This window comes from Lactuca serriola, chromosome 9 (genome assembly GCF_051521515.1).
Source record: "Lactuca serriola cultivar US96UC23 chromosome 9, Lser_US96UC23_V15, whole genome shotgun sequence".
NCBI classification, from domain to species: Eukaryota; Viridiplantae; Streptophyta; class Magnoliopsida; order Asterales; family Asteraceae; genus Lactuca; species Lactuca serriola.
In genome coordinates, this window is record NC_136416.1 from 4,887,882 (window position 1) to 4,905,604 (window position 17,723).

Genomic DNA, 17,723 nt, shown 5'->3' on the forward strand with positions numbered 1-17,723 from the left:
TGAAGTGGATCCACTGGATCTTCTTGAACTGGTTCAACATGTGGAGCTGGTACTTGAATTGGATCTACTGGATCTGCTTGAACTGGATCAACCTGTGGAGCTGGTACTTAAACTGGATCCACTGGATCTGCTTGAACTAGATCAACCTGTGGAGCTGGTACTTGAACTGGATCCACTGGATCTGCTTGAACTGGATCCACTTGAACTGGTTCCACTTTACCTGCTATACAAATATGTAGCTAATGAAATGGCTGTATGGAACCATGGTGCAACATAATCCTCTGCATTCCTGTTAAGGTATGAAATGGCTGCCACTGCATGCACACATGGGATACCTGATACTTGCCAAGATCTACATCCACATGTGTTGTTGTTAAGGTCCACAACATATCCATCATTTCCAATCCTAACTTCATATTGTTGTATCCCAGATGGTATAACACCCCAAAATCTGCCCAAAAAAATAAGAAGTTCTATTAATCTTATATATGAGACATATAATATTAATATAATAGAAGTTATATCATACCTTTGTTGTTTCTTTAGCTTTGATATCTTAAACCTTATAGATGGACATATTTTTAAATTCCCCCAACTTTGTCCCTCTTGCAACATTTTATACATCCTCTCCATTGCATAAATCCTTATCTCTTCCAACATGGTGATGAGTGGCCTTTTCCTAGCAAGATCAATAATAGAGTTGAAACTTTCTGATATGCCATTCTCATAAGCATCACAAGCCCTGTCCACTTCAAAGAATGCCCTGCACCAACTTTTAGGGTCCCTTTCCATGAGGTGTTCATAAGCCAAAGGGTCAATTTTTTTTATGGAATTCATTTCTGCCTCAAATTTTGGTTGAGTAGTACTAGCAGCTGCTGCCCAAAACAACTTCCTATATTGTTCACCTTTGAATCTTTTCTTGAAGTTAGCATAGATGTGCCTAGCACATTGTCTATGCTCTGCTGCTGGAACCCTTTCTTTGACAGCCTCTATTAATCCCTGAAAGAAAGCATGAAATAGATGACATAACAAAAACATTCAACTTAAACAAAACAAAACAGAAATATACCTTGTGTTGGTCTGATATGAGGGTCAATCCATGACCAATTCCCATTTCAATGTCATCCAGAAGGAGGTCAAGAAACCACTTCCATGTTTCCTTATTTTCAACTTCCACCACAGCCCATGCAATAGGGAAGATGTGGTTGTTTGCATCCCTACCCATAGCTGCTAACAGTTGGCCTCTACATATACCCTTTAAAAAACAACCATCTACCCCTATTACCCTCCTACATGCTGCAATCCAACCATCCTTCACACCCTTAAAACAAACATACATTTTAGAAAAGTAGGTTGTGGAATCAGGCATGACATTCACATCTATCTTTACTGTTGAACCAGGATTTGTCCTCATTATTTCTTCTCCATAACTCCATACTTTACCATAATGTTCTATCAAACTACCCTCTATCTCATCCAAAGCATATCTCCTAGCATTTCTACATTAAGTGACACTAACAATCAAGTTAAACTTTGTACTCACTTTGGCCTTCATTTTCCTTATGCTCATTTTAGGGTTCTTCACAAGTTGATTCTTAAAATGCATTCCAATCCATTTATATGTTACAATGGAACCAAGTTTGAAGACTCTTGAACAGTTATGTTCATCAACTAATGACTTAATTTGGAAAAGACCTTTCACTGCTCATCCAGGAAGCCCACAGTCTAAAAGGACAAGAGGGGTTCTTGTTCTCTTTACAACATCTCACTAATAACCTCTGACTATCATTTTTTTCAAAATAAAGGTTGTACCCATTCTTCACTGCATAGTTAGTCAAACAAATTTTCAATTCCATGGGGTTAGAGAATCTCATACCTAGAATTGGCACCATTTTGTCCCATTTCAGGTTCTCATTATGGATAGGGTACACTGGTTTGTCATCTCCATTCTTGGTTTCAACCTCATCAGTTTCAGCCTCATCATCTATATCCTTACACATACCTGACACCCGATGTAAGAATTCATCACCAATAGTCTTGTCAAGAGAAGGAATGTAATCATCTGCTTCATGCTCATATGGAACATCATCAGAAAGTTGTGAATCTATATCATCATCCAGGTCTTCCTCAGAATAATGCCCTTCATCATCTTCCATTACTTCCATATCAGCCCAATCAAGTACAGGTTCATTTTCGTGGTCTATATACACATTCATTCTTAGACCGGCTTCATCACTATAACCCGTTTCAATAAACTCAAAGTAGTCAGCATCATTCCTAATTCTCCTAATACCCTCTGCCAATGGTTCATTTCTAGTGCAATAATATACATTATCACAACTGCCTTCAATCAACTTTGCAATGAACAAGTTAAAGTCTTTGAAATCCATTGCACCAAAATCGACATCACAGATTGAAACAACAACAGCGTTCAAGTACACTAATGGTTTTCGTGCGAATAAACCATTATAATGTATATAAACTGTTAAATACTTACTTTGTTTGGAATCGGAGGCCATCTTCTTCACTATAACACTCGCATTCACCAGTTCTCTTCAATTTCCAAACCGTATGCTTCGATTGAACTTTTTCTTCCCTCAATTAAAACGAAGCCTAACTGTCAGGGTGAAAGAGAAACGTAATTAAATGTGTTCTAATTCCACGTAATAAGACAATTCCACGTAATAAGACATGTCATCTCTAATTAAATGTGGTAACCGGTAAAACAGGAGATAACCGGTCGCGGTGGTTTTGGTGAACAGGGATTATAAGTTCAATGGTATAATAAAGACAAAAACAAGATAAGGGACCTAATGAATACAAGACGAATACTTTATTACCCTCAAAGGTCATTTTCCCAAACTCAAAAGTTAAACCAATGTTTCTCAATTTTTGTCTGTTGGTCAAAACCAATTAAATTGGTTATATCCATGTATATATATCATCTCTTCCGCCACCAAGAACCGGTAATCCCTTTTATCTACACCTAACCACCAATGCATCACAACCATGTCTCTCTTCTCTTAATCAACGAAACCCTAACTACTGGAATTTCGACCACCACTACATTCTTTATACCTCTTTCTGCCTACAACCATCACTTACCTTATTCTTTATTTTGAAACCCTAATCTGCCCATCACCTACCGCCTCCATCGCCATTATCCTCAACCCCTACTGGTAATCAACCCTTCACCACTACCGAACATCTTCTCCATGGAAACTTACTTTCTCCCGTGCACCCCTTTAAAGCATACACTCTCTCTCTATTCAGCAAATTATCTCCCCCTTTTCTTTAACCTAATTTCAGTCGTCCAGTACAACGACACCATTAGACGACTTATCTGATACCATTTTGCACCCCTAATGCTCCAATACCATTGTCACCAGATCGGTGAACACACACAAATACAAATGCAGTAAGATTTTAACCTTGGAAATTGTTATTTTTCATTTTTATGCTTCAATTTGGCGCAGGGGTAGTATTTGACCATGGTGTATTGGTGTTTTGCAGCTTTGGTGATTTTTTTTGTATATGGCATGAGATATGGAGGTCATCTTGATACATGCTTGCAGAAAAAGAAATTCAAGCTTTTAGAGTGTTTTTGAGCTATATAAATTGTTACCAGCCTTAAGAAATAATTGAAGATCTTTAGGTGTTTATTTATATCCCTCTCCACATCAACGATCTTTTTCTTTCTGCCTTTTCCCTATATCTTCTCTGAGATTTTCTTGTTCTTTTTTTGTAGGGCATTATGAACACCAACAAGATGTTTACGAGTTCTAAGGTAACTCTTTTTGTGGTGATCGATTTACAGATTGTTCTGATTGTGATAAGTAATATTTTTTTTACTTTTTTTTTCTCTTTATCTATTATGACATTGTTAAAGAACATGAAAATAAATTAAGTGAAAGCTTATAGAATGACCTTATAGGAGAGATCATTGAATTTGGTTTCGGGATCGTGTTGTCCCTCCACCCCGAGAAGGAGGGGATAGGTGGCTTATCCATATGTTTCTAAAAATCTATTAGGATTTTTAGATGTTAGTAATATAGCTTAATTTTTTATTTTTATAACTGTTTAGCTTTAATTGTGGTTGTTATTACTCCATTTTGACATTGTTTTTAACATATTTTGGGTTTCTCAGGGTATATATGGACAACCATTAAGGAGATACAAGCCCATAAGACATCATCATGGTATCTTCTTTAAAGGGTTTTTATTGATTTTATTCATCTCAAAATGAGTTTTCGAGTCTTTTTATTTTGACTTTTTGAGAAATGGTTTCTTGAAGAAAAAAATTCCTAATGAGTCATATGTGCCATTTTGTAGGATGTTGGTTTTCCCATATTTTGCTATTCTTTACAATTTGGATAGGTGGCTTCTCCATATGTTTCTAAAAATCTATTAGGATTTTTAGATGTTAGTAATATAGCTTAATTTTTTATTTTTATAAATGTTTAACTTTGATTGTGGTTGTTATTACTCCATTTTGACATTGCTTTTAACATATTTTGGGTTTCTCAGGGTATATATGGACAACCATTAAGGAGATACAAGCCCATAAGACATCATCATGGTATCTTCTTAAGCTTTGGTTTTTATTGATTTTATTCATCTCAAAATGAGTTTTCGAGTCTTTTTATTTTGACTTTTTGAGAAATTGTTTCTTGAAGAAAAATTTTCCTAATGAGTCATATGTGCCATTTTGTAGGATGTTGGTTTTCACATATTTTGCTCTTCTTTACAATTTGGGTAGGTGATGCCTTATCTTCTCGATGCCTTTAGTGTGATTGTACTGGTTGGAAGATGCTAAGCTTGTAGAGTTGTATCCCATTTATTGTTTAAACAATTTCATTAAATCAATTACTGATAATGTGATATTGGTTTATTTCACGGTTTGTGGAACCAATCGTTTGTAATTTTGATGAGGGTACCTGAAATTTCTACTTTCTACATGTATATTATGTGTTTACCATTAATTTTTGTTAATTTGTTTGCTATGTAGGCTACTGTGGCCAGGGCAAACTATGGTTTCTACAAATAGCGTTTTTGATGTCAAGGTATCTGCTTTGCTTTCACAACAAAAAATACATGTGTATTATTTGTTTTCCATTGATTTGAAGCATTTAAACTTGATTGTCATATTTTAATTTAGTAGTTATAATGTAACTAATTTTCTCTAATCGCGTTTAATTAAGTTTCAATTTTGTAGTTAAAATGTAATTATTATATCTAATCACATTTTAGAGTAAATTTGTAAGTTACCTTTGAGTTTTGTTAAATCCGGGGCTTTCAATGTAAGGCATAAATTATGGAACTCAAATATGATGTTTTGATATGTAAATTATCATCTAAAACTATTAATGGCTATTAATTCGTTACTAAATCATGAAATGGTTTTTTGGTGTTTAGGTGTTCGAAAAGGCTAAGAAGAGATGGTTTTTCTTCGAAAACAAATCATTCATGTGAAACTTATTCTAGGTAATTTGCTTTCCTATTTTCTCTAATTATAAATTATGGTACATATAACTTGAAGTGTGCTTTATTTTTCTTATCTTATTGACATTTGAATTAAATGACTATTTATTATATTTTGTTTGTAGATTTGCAAAACTTGTTGTAGAGGTGGAGAACCCAAAAGGAGAGCTGATGGGAGATGGGAAGAATCAGTCATTTACCCCTAATGCTCATAATATTGAAGCTCGATTTTTGGATAAAGAAATTTAACGAAGTTTCTATTATTGTTTAAACTAACCAAAAACCAATGTTTTAAAAACTGGTTTTTTAGTTGAACCGGTATGGTGACCGATTCCCGGTTTAACCTGTTCGACCGTCGGGTAAATCGGTTTTTATAATTTTCATTTTTTTTCTATTTTCCTACACACACACACACACACATATATATATATATATATATATATATATATATATATATATATATATATATATATATCATGATTTGACGTTTACACGTTCAAACATTAAAAATATGGGAAGTGATTCGTACACAACAATTTTTTGTTATACACAACAATTTATGCATTATATAGTTGTACAATACAACATTTTAAAGCATCAATTGTTGTGTATGGAGAAAATTTTTTATGTACGAATCAGCTCCCTAAAAATATACATAAAATTAAGTTGTAAATTAATCCAAAAACATTAAAATAACACATAACCAGAAGTTTTAGTGTTTTACATTAATCCATATACGTCAAAAAGAAAATAAAGTATAATACCGAAACAAAGTATAGTTTTAGATGAACAGAGAACACATCAAAAAACTTTATAACATACATCATATGTTTTTATTTAGAGAAAACAAAATAAATTTGAAAAAAATCACCAAAGTTTATTATGCAAATGGTTTTTTTCCAGATGTTTTTATTTGGCTTAACCGGTTTATTTTAACCGGTTCGACCAGATTTTTCAAAAAACCGGCCGGTTCAATCCGGTTCAGAAATCGTTGTAAAACCGGTGATAGTTGAACCGCTCATTCCCCGGGTTCCCAGTCCAACCGGTTGGACCGACCGGTTCAAACCGGTTTTTAAAACATTACCAAAAACAATCATTCTACATCCTATATAGGAATGTATCATGGACATGTACCAATCCAAGCTAAATTAACGATCCATGACGAAACATCAGATGAGTGATAGATGAGTGAGTGATTCACTATTACACTTTACACATTAATTTAATAAACTGATCATGGAAGTTTAAACAAAAGAGGATGATTAAATGGAAGCAATTTATGATGAATGATATGGTAAAGTAATATACTTGATATTATTCTGTATATTTTGTATATTTGTGAAGGTTATCACTCTTAAATTGAAATAGTACAAATATGTAAACCATATAATACCATCTTTATACACATGAGGTAAAAAAAAATTGTCTTTGTTGCTCAAAACAAGCCTCTAGAAACTAATTTCTGAAAAAGCTCTCCGCACCCATCGCTTGTCGTGGGTAAACGGTTAGTATATATATATATATATATATATATATATATATATATATATATATATATATATATATATATATATATATATATATATATATATATATATAGCATTTACCACTTTTAGGACAAAAAAGTCTTAAATTTAAGTAGTACAAAATTTGAAGCATGAATTACAAATGTTTTATGCATTTTTATCCCTTAAATGTCTCATATAGAGGAACAACATCCGTCAAACTTATCTGCAAATGAATCAGTCAAAGCTAAAACTATATTCCCACATTTATAGTCAGTTGAATTAGTCAATAAGAAATACAATTTATAAGGCATTCTTCTCTCAATCTCGGTTATCTTCATCAAACCTACCGATTACACCCAATAAACTCCCAAATCATTTCTCAAAGCTATCAAATCTCAATGCTTGCTTCTCCGCTACTCCCACTGTCCCTCCTTCATTACCACTATCAACCATCCACCGGCATATGTGTCATCACCGGAATCATACCGTGCCGCCTTCAAACACTTTCCAGGTACTTTTCCTATCTTTTGGATTTTCTATTTTTATCTCTTTTCTTTTCCTTGATGTTTCCACCATAATCACTCTGCTCCCTTCAATATATACTTGAGAATTTTCGTTTCTGATACCATATTTCAATTTAGATTCACGATATTAGCCAAAAATTTGTCAATTAACCACTGATAGATTATTCATTTTGTATATGATGTAGCATGTCTGATTATGTAGAGTATCTGTAAGAAATTCAAGGTTGTGGGAATGAGAATTTTGAAATCCCTTCTCTCCGTCCCTATATCGGCTCCCTTCCCCTATATATCCCCTCATATTCTCTGTAATTGTGAACACGAAAGGTAAGTAAGAAATTCTCCTATCTCTTTCTCTCAATCGAACGATGTCATATGGTTTTTATAAAAGATATTTCATATTTTAAGGGATGGATGGAGGATTCGATCAACTGATATTGGTTTCCTTATTTGCAACATTAAAACATCTTTGTTTAACTTTAGCATCTGTTCATCTTCTTCTTCGAAGCCCTAACTTATGTGAAAATGTTGTAAAGAAAAGACAAACTGTTAATGGTTGAAGCCTTACCCCCGCACACACACATTGGATTTTGATTCAAATATCCTTTTTGCAGGTTTTTGGGATTCTAACCACATGATTTCTGGATATAAGTTTTCATCCTCAAAGAAATTATTTTGAAAAAAACCCAAGTTTGATCTTGGGAAATTGGCTGTGGTAAACGACTTTCTTTTTATCTTTTTCCTTTTTGTTGGTTTTCTAGGTATGATAAAGAGAAGATATCGGTCAGTCATCCACATTGATTATTTATACTCTTATGTGGCTGTCAATCAAGGAAATTACATATAAAGTGTTTGTAGAAATGCTTGCGAGAGAACATAACAAGAGGCGAGTATGAGCTCTACAAAATCTTTCTATATGCTCTTTTTTTTTAAGAATTTTTTTCCGTATTGCTTCTATAGTTCTTATTATATGGTCTTACCAATTTTAAGACACTACATATGTCTCTAGAAACATTCTTGCTTAAGAGTGTTTTTCAAGCATGTGATTTGAACTAGGAACATATAATGAGCTGTAAACTTTTTATTTATGGTTTCTTTAAGTTTGTATCTTACTATTGAAGCATTATTTTGGGTGCAATAGGCACACTTTACAAACTACAAAATACATGAAGGGAAAATGACTTAAAAGCCCAACGAAGTTTCCAAACCATTCAAAAAACCCCAATCTTGTTTTGATTGTTTGAAAAAACCTAACGAACTTAACATTTTGTCTAAAAAGTCCAACAAAGTTCCAAACCGTACAAAAAATCCCAATTTTGTTTTGTTTAAGTTCGTTGGGTTTTTTTTGAACAGTCAAAACATGATTGGATTTTTTTAAACGTTTTGGAAACTTCGTTGGCCTAACAAGTCACTTTTCCAATACGGTAATAAGTCACGTCATCTGTTTCTCTTATTTGACTTTCAGGAAAGTGTAACTTCGTTGGGCTTTTTAGACAAAATGTTAAGTTTGTTGGGTTTTTTTGAACAGACAAAACATGATTGGGGTTTCTTGAACGGTTTGAAAACTTCATTGGGCTTTTAAGTCATTTTCCCATACATGAATTATTTAGCTTTTCACTTTAGTTTTTTAAAAAGAAATCAAAAAACTTCTTCAGATGGATGCTCTTGATGAAATGAGGTAAATTTTGGTTTATATTTTCTTGATGCACTATTTTTTTATATAGTTTATAATCTTGGTCTAACAAAGTTTCAATTCCCTAGGATAATTGACCGAATGGAGCTCTAGGCATGGTGACCCATGTGGAGAGATCTAGAAATGAGTTTACCTGTTTAGGTTCAAGAGTCACAAAGATTTACGTTGCATTCATCTTGGATATTGGAATGTTTCAAATCTTTTAACATGTTCTTTTTTTGGTTCTTCCAGCAGCTTATTTTGCCACAGGGTACGAGATCATATGTTGATCCTTCTTCCTCTGCAGTCAAGCTCCTTCTACTTGAGCTTCTTTTTGCTGATAGTCTTCTTAGTTTACCTACATCGATGAGGATAGATCATATTGTATTTTTCTGAAGATATGAGTACATAGATTAGTTATACAAAGGTAAATTTGGAACATGAAACATGTTTCCTATAGAAACTGATTAGGTTCCGAAAAGAAGGTCGTGTTTACAACCGTAATTTATTTTCGAGCTTTAACTAATGATTTGTATATGATTGAATCAGGGTCGGAAGAGAATGGTTCGTTTCACAGGTATGGGAATGGAAAAACTCCATGAATGACCAGAAAGGAAAGCACATAAGATCTTGGAACTTTGTTGTGTTTTTTCTTAATTTGAGAATTAATTTGAGGTTATTCCGTAGGTTTTAAATTTGTAAAGGATAGTTTGGTCATTATTGCAAAATACACGAATTTGGGTCTATATAAATTCAGGATTATGTTGAATTGTTGGAGTTTCCTTAGTGATGTTAAAAAACGATTTTTTGAAAGTTCAAATGTGGTTGAAAAGGTTTTAGAATTAGATTGATAAGTATACTTTGGTCAAAATTAAGGAAAATGGAATAAAAGAAATAAAAGTTAGAAAGGTTTTCTTTGTTAAATGTGAGTTTTGTGTTATCTTTTTTAGATCTAATAAAATTGACTCTGGTCTGATTAATGTCAAAAAGGCAAATCAACTATGGTTGAAAGTTTTGTGGGAAAAGGTCTCTGGATTTTACATATGTGACCATAATGGGAAAATCGGATTCTTGAGGGTGATTATGGTAAAATTGACAAAATTCGTCAGTTTGGGAAACCCTTGATTTCCGCATTAAATTCCAGATTTCCCTGACTTGCTTCAAAAGCAACCCATGATGGCTAACCCTAAGAGACAAATCCTAAATCTCGTTTATTATAAACGACTCTTCTCTTTGAGAAGAGATACACAATCATTAGCTCTCTTTTCTTTAAACGAACATAGAAACCTTCTAGCAATTTGGCTTACGATTTTTGTGCCTAGATTTGTAATTGTCCTTTTGGATTATTCTAGGCCGAATTTCTTGCAACCCAGGCGTAGATAGAAATATTAGTTCGGAAAGTGTTCACACGATCCAAAGGGTATCAGATCTCCAACATAAACCCTAATACTTCCAACAAATGGTAGGCTGTCCCAACACTTGGTGTTGTTGGCTTCATAGAGAGAATATGAGTTTTTATGGTTCCAGATTTGTCTTCAAGACCCATCAAAAACTCATACAGACGCTCATCCTCTTTGGTTTCTGCCATTCTTTTCTCTAAACCACATGTACACTTACACCCCGCTCCCTAGTTCAACTTAAAGAGAGAAAAGAAAGGAAACGGGAGGAAATGAGAGGAAAGCAAGAGAGAATGGTGCTCCCGAGTTTCATTAAAGGAAGGAAGTGGAAGGAAATGGAAGGAAAACTTTCCCTCCTACCTTTCTTCCCGATTTGGGAGGATTTGAAAAGAAAGAACAAAATGGTTAACTTTCCTTCCATTTCTCTCCAACTCGGGAGCACAAATGACAATTTCTTTTTCCTTTATTTTCTCTTCTATTCTCTCCTCACTTTCTTTTCTCTTCTCTTCTTTTCTTTGCTATAACTCGGGAGTGGGGTGTTAGGCGTAGGCGATGCCGACTGTATTTCGTCCCAAATTCTCCGTAGCTTGTCTTGTCAAGTCAAAGTAAGGGTTGTTTCAGTTCATATCCACGAGGGGCACTTTCCTTAACGAAACGTTCTTCAAGGTCTTCCCATATTTCTTTGCCACTCTTGGCATACTTGATACTACTTCTAATTTCTTTCTTCATAGCGGTGGTGAGCCATCCATTGATTATCACATCACACCTTCTCCACATCATCAGATCATGCATCTTTCCTCAGGCGTCTCAATGTTCCATCAACGAAACTGATTTTGTTTTTGGCGAAAAGGAAGTTTTGCACCTCTTCCTTCCGGTCACCATAATTGTTGTCGTTTAGAATATCATTGACATGCATCTGCTTTGGATAGTCAGATACATGTATGTAGTAGATGGAGTTAACATTGATTTGCTTGCCGATTAAACCATCTTTGGCGGCGTCGCTTTCTTCTCCGGACTTGGTTTGATTTCCGGCTAGGGTTGATAACCCACTCTGATACCATAATATATATCAAAACTTCTTAATCATATTGATAAAATGTTTGGAATATAAATACAAATAACGAGTTAAAAAGGAAGAGCTAATGACTAAAGCAAAACAAGATATATCCTAAATAAATGATATATATGAGTAGATACGGATGAAATCTTTTACATGTTTCCTTTTCGTCTTTTAGGAGGCTTTTTTTGAGAGGATCCGAGAGTGAAGAAGGTAGTGATCTTGGTGGTTTTCTTGGTTCTCTTGTTCTTGGTGAGGTTGTTGACAGGTAGGGGTGACAATTGTTGACACGACACGACAAAAATACACGAAACGAAACGAAATGAAATTGGGACGAAACTGATTCGAATTCGTGTTCGTGTTAAGTGTAAAAACACGATGTCGTGTCGTGTTTGTGTTTAAAATTCGACACGAAATTGACACAATTAGCATTTATTTGTCGTTTTTTTTTCATGTTTGTCGTTTTTTAATCGGTTCGTTTTCGTGCTAGTTAAAAAAAACACAACGTCGTGTCGTGTCGTGTTCGTGTTACATAAAACATTGTCGTGTCGTGTCGTGTCAGACAAAAACACGACACGATGGCCCGATTTGCCACCCCTATTGACAGGTGAGTTTGGAAATTGGATGGCTTAGGTGTGTACTGTTTATGGTTGCTTTTGCTCGTAACTTTGTGGATTCGGTTTTGTATGTGTCGGTTGCTATTAATTCGAGATGGTCCAAGATGGTGTCTTTAAAGGTGAATATTTTTATTTGGGGATTGATGTTTGATAGATTTCTGACTCGTTTGAACCTTTTTTTGCGAGGTATGAACAATCCTTCTTTGGAGTGTTCGTTATGTAATGGAGGGATGGATTCTATGAATCATCTCTTCTTTTCTTGTTCTAACTGTTGTGAATTTATTGGCTTGGGTGCTTAGATGGTGGAAAATTGATATGGCTTTGTGAGGTTCTTTTTCTGATTGGAGCCAATGGTTTGATGGGTTGCACTTGAGAACGTTGTACAAGGATGTGCTGGAAGGACTTTTCTTTATCATGTGGTATATGTGGCTTTTTAGGAATAAGACCTTGTTTGCGAAAGGGCATCCTAGGATAGGAAGAGTTTTCTGTTTGACAATATTGTCTCATAACCTTATTTTTTGTGTTCTAATATAGGTCTAAGGGGTCATTTGATTGGGTTATGTGGTTAAAGAATCCCATGATGACCACTATGTAATGTTTATATTTTCCTTTTTGTATCTTGGTTAGTCTAGCTTCTTGCTATCGAGTGTATTTTTTCTCGTTGATAAAATTTCTGCGATTCTAAAAAATAAAGACTATGCTATACATATAAAAGCATATGGATATTGTTGAACAGATGTACTATGTTGGAGTCTTTTGATCATATGTAACTTGTCATTGACTCTTATTAAAACGATTTAAAATGATATCAAAAGAAATTATAATGTCATAATAAATATGGAAATCGGAAGCACATGATGATGGCCCAATGAATCATATTGAGGATTGTTTGGTTATACTATAAGTAAGCATATGCAATTAAAAGTGTTTTTGCATTAGGGTAAATTTAAGCATTTTAAGTTGGTCGAAGTCAAACCATACAAACCACGGAGCTTTTTGCATTAGGCTAAATTTAAGAATTTGGATGCACTATGAACAAATTTGATGCTACAGAAAGTACAACATTTGTTTCAGGTATGCAGTATGCACAAGCCCCAAGTAAGCACCTTGCTCTGGGCATCACATATGGTAAGTGTTGCATTTAATCTTAACGAGGTTAGAAATAATACAACAAGAAGAAGAAAGAAACCCCAAGACTAGTTGCTCAAATCTGGGAGTAATATGTAGATAAAATGGTGTAGGTGTTGGTGTTGTGTTGCTTCCCCTTTACATTCACTTGTTTCCTGTAAAAGAGAAAGCTCGAATCAGACACATAATAATAAGATAATGATTTTGCAGATGGAATGAGTAAGTACATACCATGGAGGGTGAATACGAACCATCATCCCAACATCAAGATCCACATCACCACATATTCTTGAGCTAAATATGATGCTCAAATTCTTCGTTTGCTACATATATATACAGTTGTAAGGGTATAAGCGACATTTACTAGATATAAATAAAGAATGTCCAAATCTGGTAGTGGTCAACACACCTCCTCATTTTCAATGGAAGAACATGAACAGACAGTCAGCTTTCCTTCCCAAGATCTGGACAGTATCTTCACCTCAAAACAACCCTCTTCATCTGAATTTATTAATAAACAATCCAAGTTGTCTCACTTTGGCTTTGTACTTTGTATGATTTATATATAAAAAAAAAAAAAAGATGTATGTAGGGTGTACCTTGTTTTTGCAATTTGCTCAAAAAATATAAATCTCTTTCCTTCTCCATACGCATTACATGCTGCAACTTCCCACATAAACCAAACCTGCAATTATCAGATTTCAGAACTCTGGTATAAACAATACAATACAATACAATAGAAATTAGATCAGCATCACCCACCCTGTATGAGTATGTCTAGAAACTGCATACATATGCCCCCCATCTTCGTTTGTAGAAGCAGCCCCTAAAGCTTCATGAAATTGATCAGCTATGGTCTTCTGTTTAGGCTCCTGAATTTGATGCCATAGATCACACTTAATAACTACAGTATTTTTACTGGAATATGTAAATTGTAATAACAGAATTACATGTGGTGGTGGTGGTGGTGGTGCCTTGTCTTCTTCTGATGACTCTGAATCACTGACCAAACAATCGGGATCATCCTCTATGTCTATGTCTGTGTATATATGATCACTAATTGATAATATGCTTCTCTTTTTGTCAGCAAGCTGTTCGGAGGTGGACTTTGTTTTATTGCACTGAATTGAAACAGATCAATATCATATGTGAAATTGTGCCCTAAAAAACAAAAGACCAAATAAATAAGCTACCTTCACAGTAGTTGTAGTTCCATCTTCCTCTTGAAAGAGGTGGTCCTTATGCAACTGTGTCCTAAAAGAAAACTTGCACTTGGCTTTGGCTTTGGCTTTGCCTTGGCCACCTGGCAGCAGATGAAAACCAATTGGAAGGGAATATTAAGTCAACATCAATTTGTTTCAAGAAATTACCTTTACATGACCTTTTTGATCTGGCAGATACAGGATGAAACTGAAAGGAACCACAATCAGCCTCTGAAGTGAAGTATTTATTACTCAACTGTAACCAATTTCCTCCCACCTTAAAACCACACAATCAACACTGTTAGAAATATAACTTAAAGCCTTGTTTCTCTCTCTCTTTTTTTTTCCTATTAAGAGCTGTCTGTCTGTATGTACCTACCTCATTATCAGAGACAATTTCTTCATCTGAGTTGCATCCCTGGGGATTGTAGGTGAATTTGCTTTTGGTGCCAAAAAAATATGGGAATTCAACATCATCTTCCACACAGGTATCTGCTTGCCTCTAATAACAACAAGGTGACAGAGAAAACCTATTGTAAACCATCAAAGTTTGTAACATCAACCGGAATGAATACAATTACAATATCATAGCAGTACCATAAGTCAGAATTGATATATATATATATATATATATATATATATATATATATATATATATATATATATTGACTACTGTCCACTTTGAGAGACCACAATAGTTTTCCTCTTCAGTCAGCCAAATTGCATACTAAATTTTTGTTAAGAGTTAAAGCCATTGACTTTGATAACAACACAAGGGAGTGATGATGAAATGTGGTCTGGCAGAAGTTTTCATAAAAACATACCTTTTGAAGTAAAAACGTTTCATGTCGTTCATGCATGTCTTCACTAGCATCTGCATAAGATCATACCATGGTTCTTTAAATCGTAATTTCGGGTGATAAATTAAAAGGATTGCAGTCAATGGTGGAAGTAGTGATTGAATGAATTGTACCTCTGAGCATATCAAGTTGAGAAAGAATTTGTACTTTACCCTGCACAATTTTATATATAATGAGCTCTAACAACAAAATAAAGTATAACTATAGCAACAAACTGTTGAGCAGATAGTTATATGAAGAAACAAACTCTCATAAAAATCTTTTCTGTTTCTACTTTCTAGAGGTTGAATTTGCACACAAAACGCACACACACGCACATACACACGAACTTAGAGCAGAATATTAACCTTTTCTTCAGCTGAAATGCCCAATGAGACGTGATCTTCTGGCAAGTCTCCATCCAAATCATCATCCTCTTAAAACAAATACCAAATCCAAATTCAAGTTTGCATTTCAAAAACAACATCTCAGTAGTTCTCATCAATGAGATCAAGCTGAAAGTAAAGCTAAAAATCGAAAAGTGCATCTATAATTACGTTACCTGATATACTCTGATCAGAATTTTCATTTTCCTGCAGTTGACAAGTAGTCACTAGCAACGACAAATTCAACAAAATTTAAATGTCCATTTTGAGGTGATTTCTACTTGAATTGAAACAAATAAGTTGTGATTCTGATGGGTGGAGAGTGTTATCACAAAATAAGTGCTAAATCTCACATTGCTTACCGGAAATACGGTGGCCCGCCACATTTCTCCTTGGTAAGAAGGATGACCTCCGCGGGTATGGTGTTCCACCATTCAACGGCGGACCCTTGGGCATCGGCAGGCAGCTCACCAGACACCAGCTGGGTTTATGTCTGTACATGGCCCTGTTAAAATAAGCCCGTAAATGTAAAATGGCCCATTCTCTTAAAATACATACATGGACAGAATAATGGTATAAAAACTTTTAACTTTGAATAAATGTAACTTTTCCTTTATATATATATTTTTTCATTTTTTTATTACTTTATCCCTTTGTGCATTTCTGGCTCAGTAAACCCTTACGTTTTGGCAGAAAGGTTGAGAGCCTTTTTTTTTTTTTTTTTTCCAAAATTTTGGTTGATGAATCTTTTGGGTTGACAGAAATATTTGGTTTTATCGGGTAAATTTGCAAACTGGTAATTTTTTTTTGTAAAAGTATATGGTATAATGAACCTAAAATCCACAAAAGGGTAAATCAATATAACTTTGCACAACTTAAGGACTTTTATGTCATTATATATATATACATATATATATATATATATATATATATATATATATATATATATATATATATATATATATATATATATATAGTTGTGATGGATCAGACCTCGATGTTTTCTTGAGAACACAACACAGAAAGATCGTTAAGGGACATCCGAGTGTTCTCCCGGGACGTCACTCCGACGATCAAGTTAGTTTTCGAGAGAGAGTTTTAGGGTAAATTTCGTGAGGAAGAAGATGGATCCCTTCCTTCAGCTGGAAGAGATCCTTTTATACCTGTTACTAACAGATCGTGGGGACCTTGTTCAGTGAGTGTCAGACGTGACCTCTTAATGAGAGTATTATGACCACGCTAACTAACTGCCAGGTGACGTCAGTTCTGGGCGTCACCTAGGCTTTTTGTCATGCCCTGATTGGTCGTGAATGAATGAGAAGATCACAGGGAATATTCTTTCCTTGTGGGGGAAGGTAAACAGTCTCCCCGGTGCTGGCTCACTTAGGCCAAGACCGGGTCCTGGCCGAGGCTCTGACGTGATAACGTCTCAGTTATGCTTTCCGTTATATATAACGTGGCCGTACAAGGTAACGTTAACAAGTCCCTTAGACCAGTAGGCTTTAGCGTTAATGACGTAACAGAGTTGTTCTGGTCTACTTACAGACACATGGCGGGCTGCTACTGATAGCTTATGTAGTTGTCATAGCAAAATCGTTGTTCTTTAGTAATTTTCATCATGAAAACGGTTCGTTACCCCTTTAGTGGCATTTAAACCTTTGTCTTTCCTTACGTTCTCTCCTTACCTCCTACATTCCTTTCTTTGCCTTCTTGCCCCGAAGAACCCTTTCAACCTTTTCTTTGCATTCTTCAATGGCTACTGCACGTTCTTTGGGAAGAGATCTTACTGCCGAGGAATGAGAATTTTTTCAGTTCCGATTCGTGTTTGTCCCCGAACGCAGAGTGCAAATCCCCCTTTCTGATGCATCTCTTTATAGTCCTCCCGAGGGCAAGGTCGACATTCTGATCGCCCTAT

The 17,723-nt window shown here is 34.9% G+C and overlaps 2 protein-coding genes and 1 long non-coding RNA gene across 5 annotated transcripts; 2 read left to right on the plus strand and 1 right to left on the minus strand.

Moving 5' to 3' along the window:
• Positions 1–2,893: 2,893 nt before the first annotated feature.
• On the plus strand, positions 2,894–5,872 carry LOC145077064 (uncharacterized). The gene is made up of 9 exons (XM_079022840.1): positions 2,894–3,418; positions 3,514–3,655; positions 3,749–3,787; positions 4,148–4,199; positions 4,528–4,579; positions 4,715–4,755; positions 5,009–5,063; positions 5,416–5,484; positions 5,607–5,872. Exons 3-9 carry the CDS (start codon positions 3,755–3,757, stop codon positions 5,728–5,730), a joined length of 426 nt encoding a protein of 141 aa, XP_078878966.1. The 5' UTR covers positions 2,894–3,418; positions 3,514–3,655; positions 3,749–3,754; the 3' UTR covers positions 5,731–5,872.
• Positions 5,873–7,216: 1,344 nt separating this feature from the next.
• On the plus strand, positions 7,217–10,075 carry LOC145075154 (uncharacterized). Of its 3 annotated transcripts, none has more exons than XR_013692355.1 (3): positions 7,217–7,500; positions 7,699–9,609; positions 9,732–10,075. It is a non-coding gene; the product is annotated as an uncharacterized LOC145075154 (long non-coding RNA). The 3 variants fall into 3 exon arrangements; XR_013692356.1 differs by having other exon boundaries at positions 7,219–7,837; positions 8,125–9,609; positions 9,732–10,074; XR_013692357.1 differs by having other exon boundaries at positions 7,219–7,500; positions 8,125–9,609; positions 9,732–10,074.
• A 3,156-nt stretch (positions 10,076–13,231) lies between these two features.
• On the minus strand, positions 13,232–16,264 carry LOC145076649 (kinetochore protein). The gene is made up of 14 exons (XM_079022459.1): positions 16,171–16,264; positions 15,985–16,035; positions 15,791–15,858; positions 15,557–15,596; positions 15,408–15,457; positions 14,963–15,085; positions 14,752–14,860; positions 14,575–14,684; positions 14,332–14,502; positions 14,144–14,253; positions 13,981–14,066; positions 13,791–13,882; positions 13,613–13,704; positions 13,232–13,536 (listed from the first exon to the last, which is right to left on the minus strand). The coding sequence occupies exons 1-14, from the start codon at positions 16,262–16,264 to the stop codon at positions 13,458–13,460; spliced, it is 1,275 nt and encodes a 424-aa protein (XP_078878585.1). The 3' UTR covers positions 13,232–13,457.
• Positions 16,265–17,723: the final 1,459 nt, after the last annotated feature.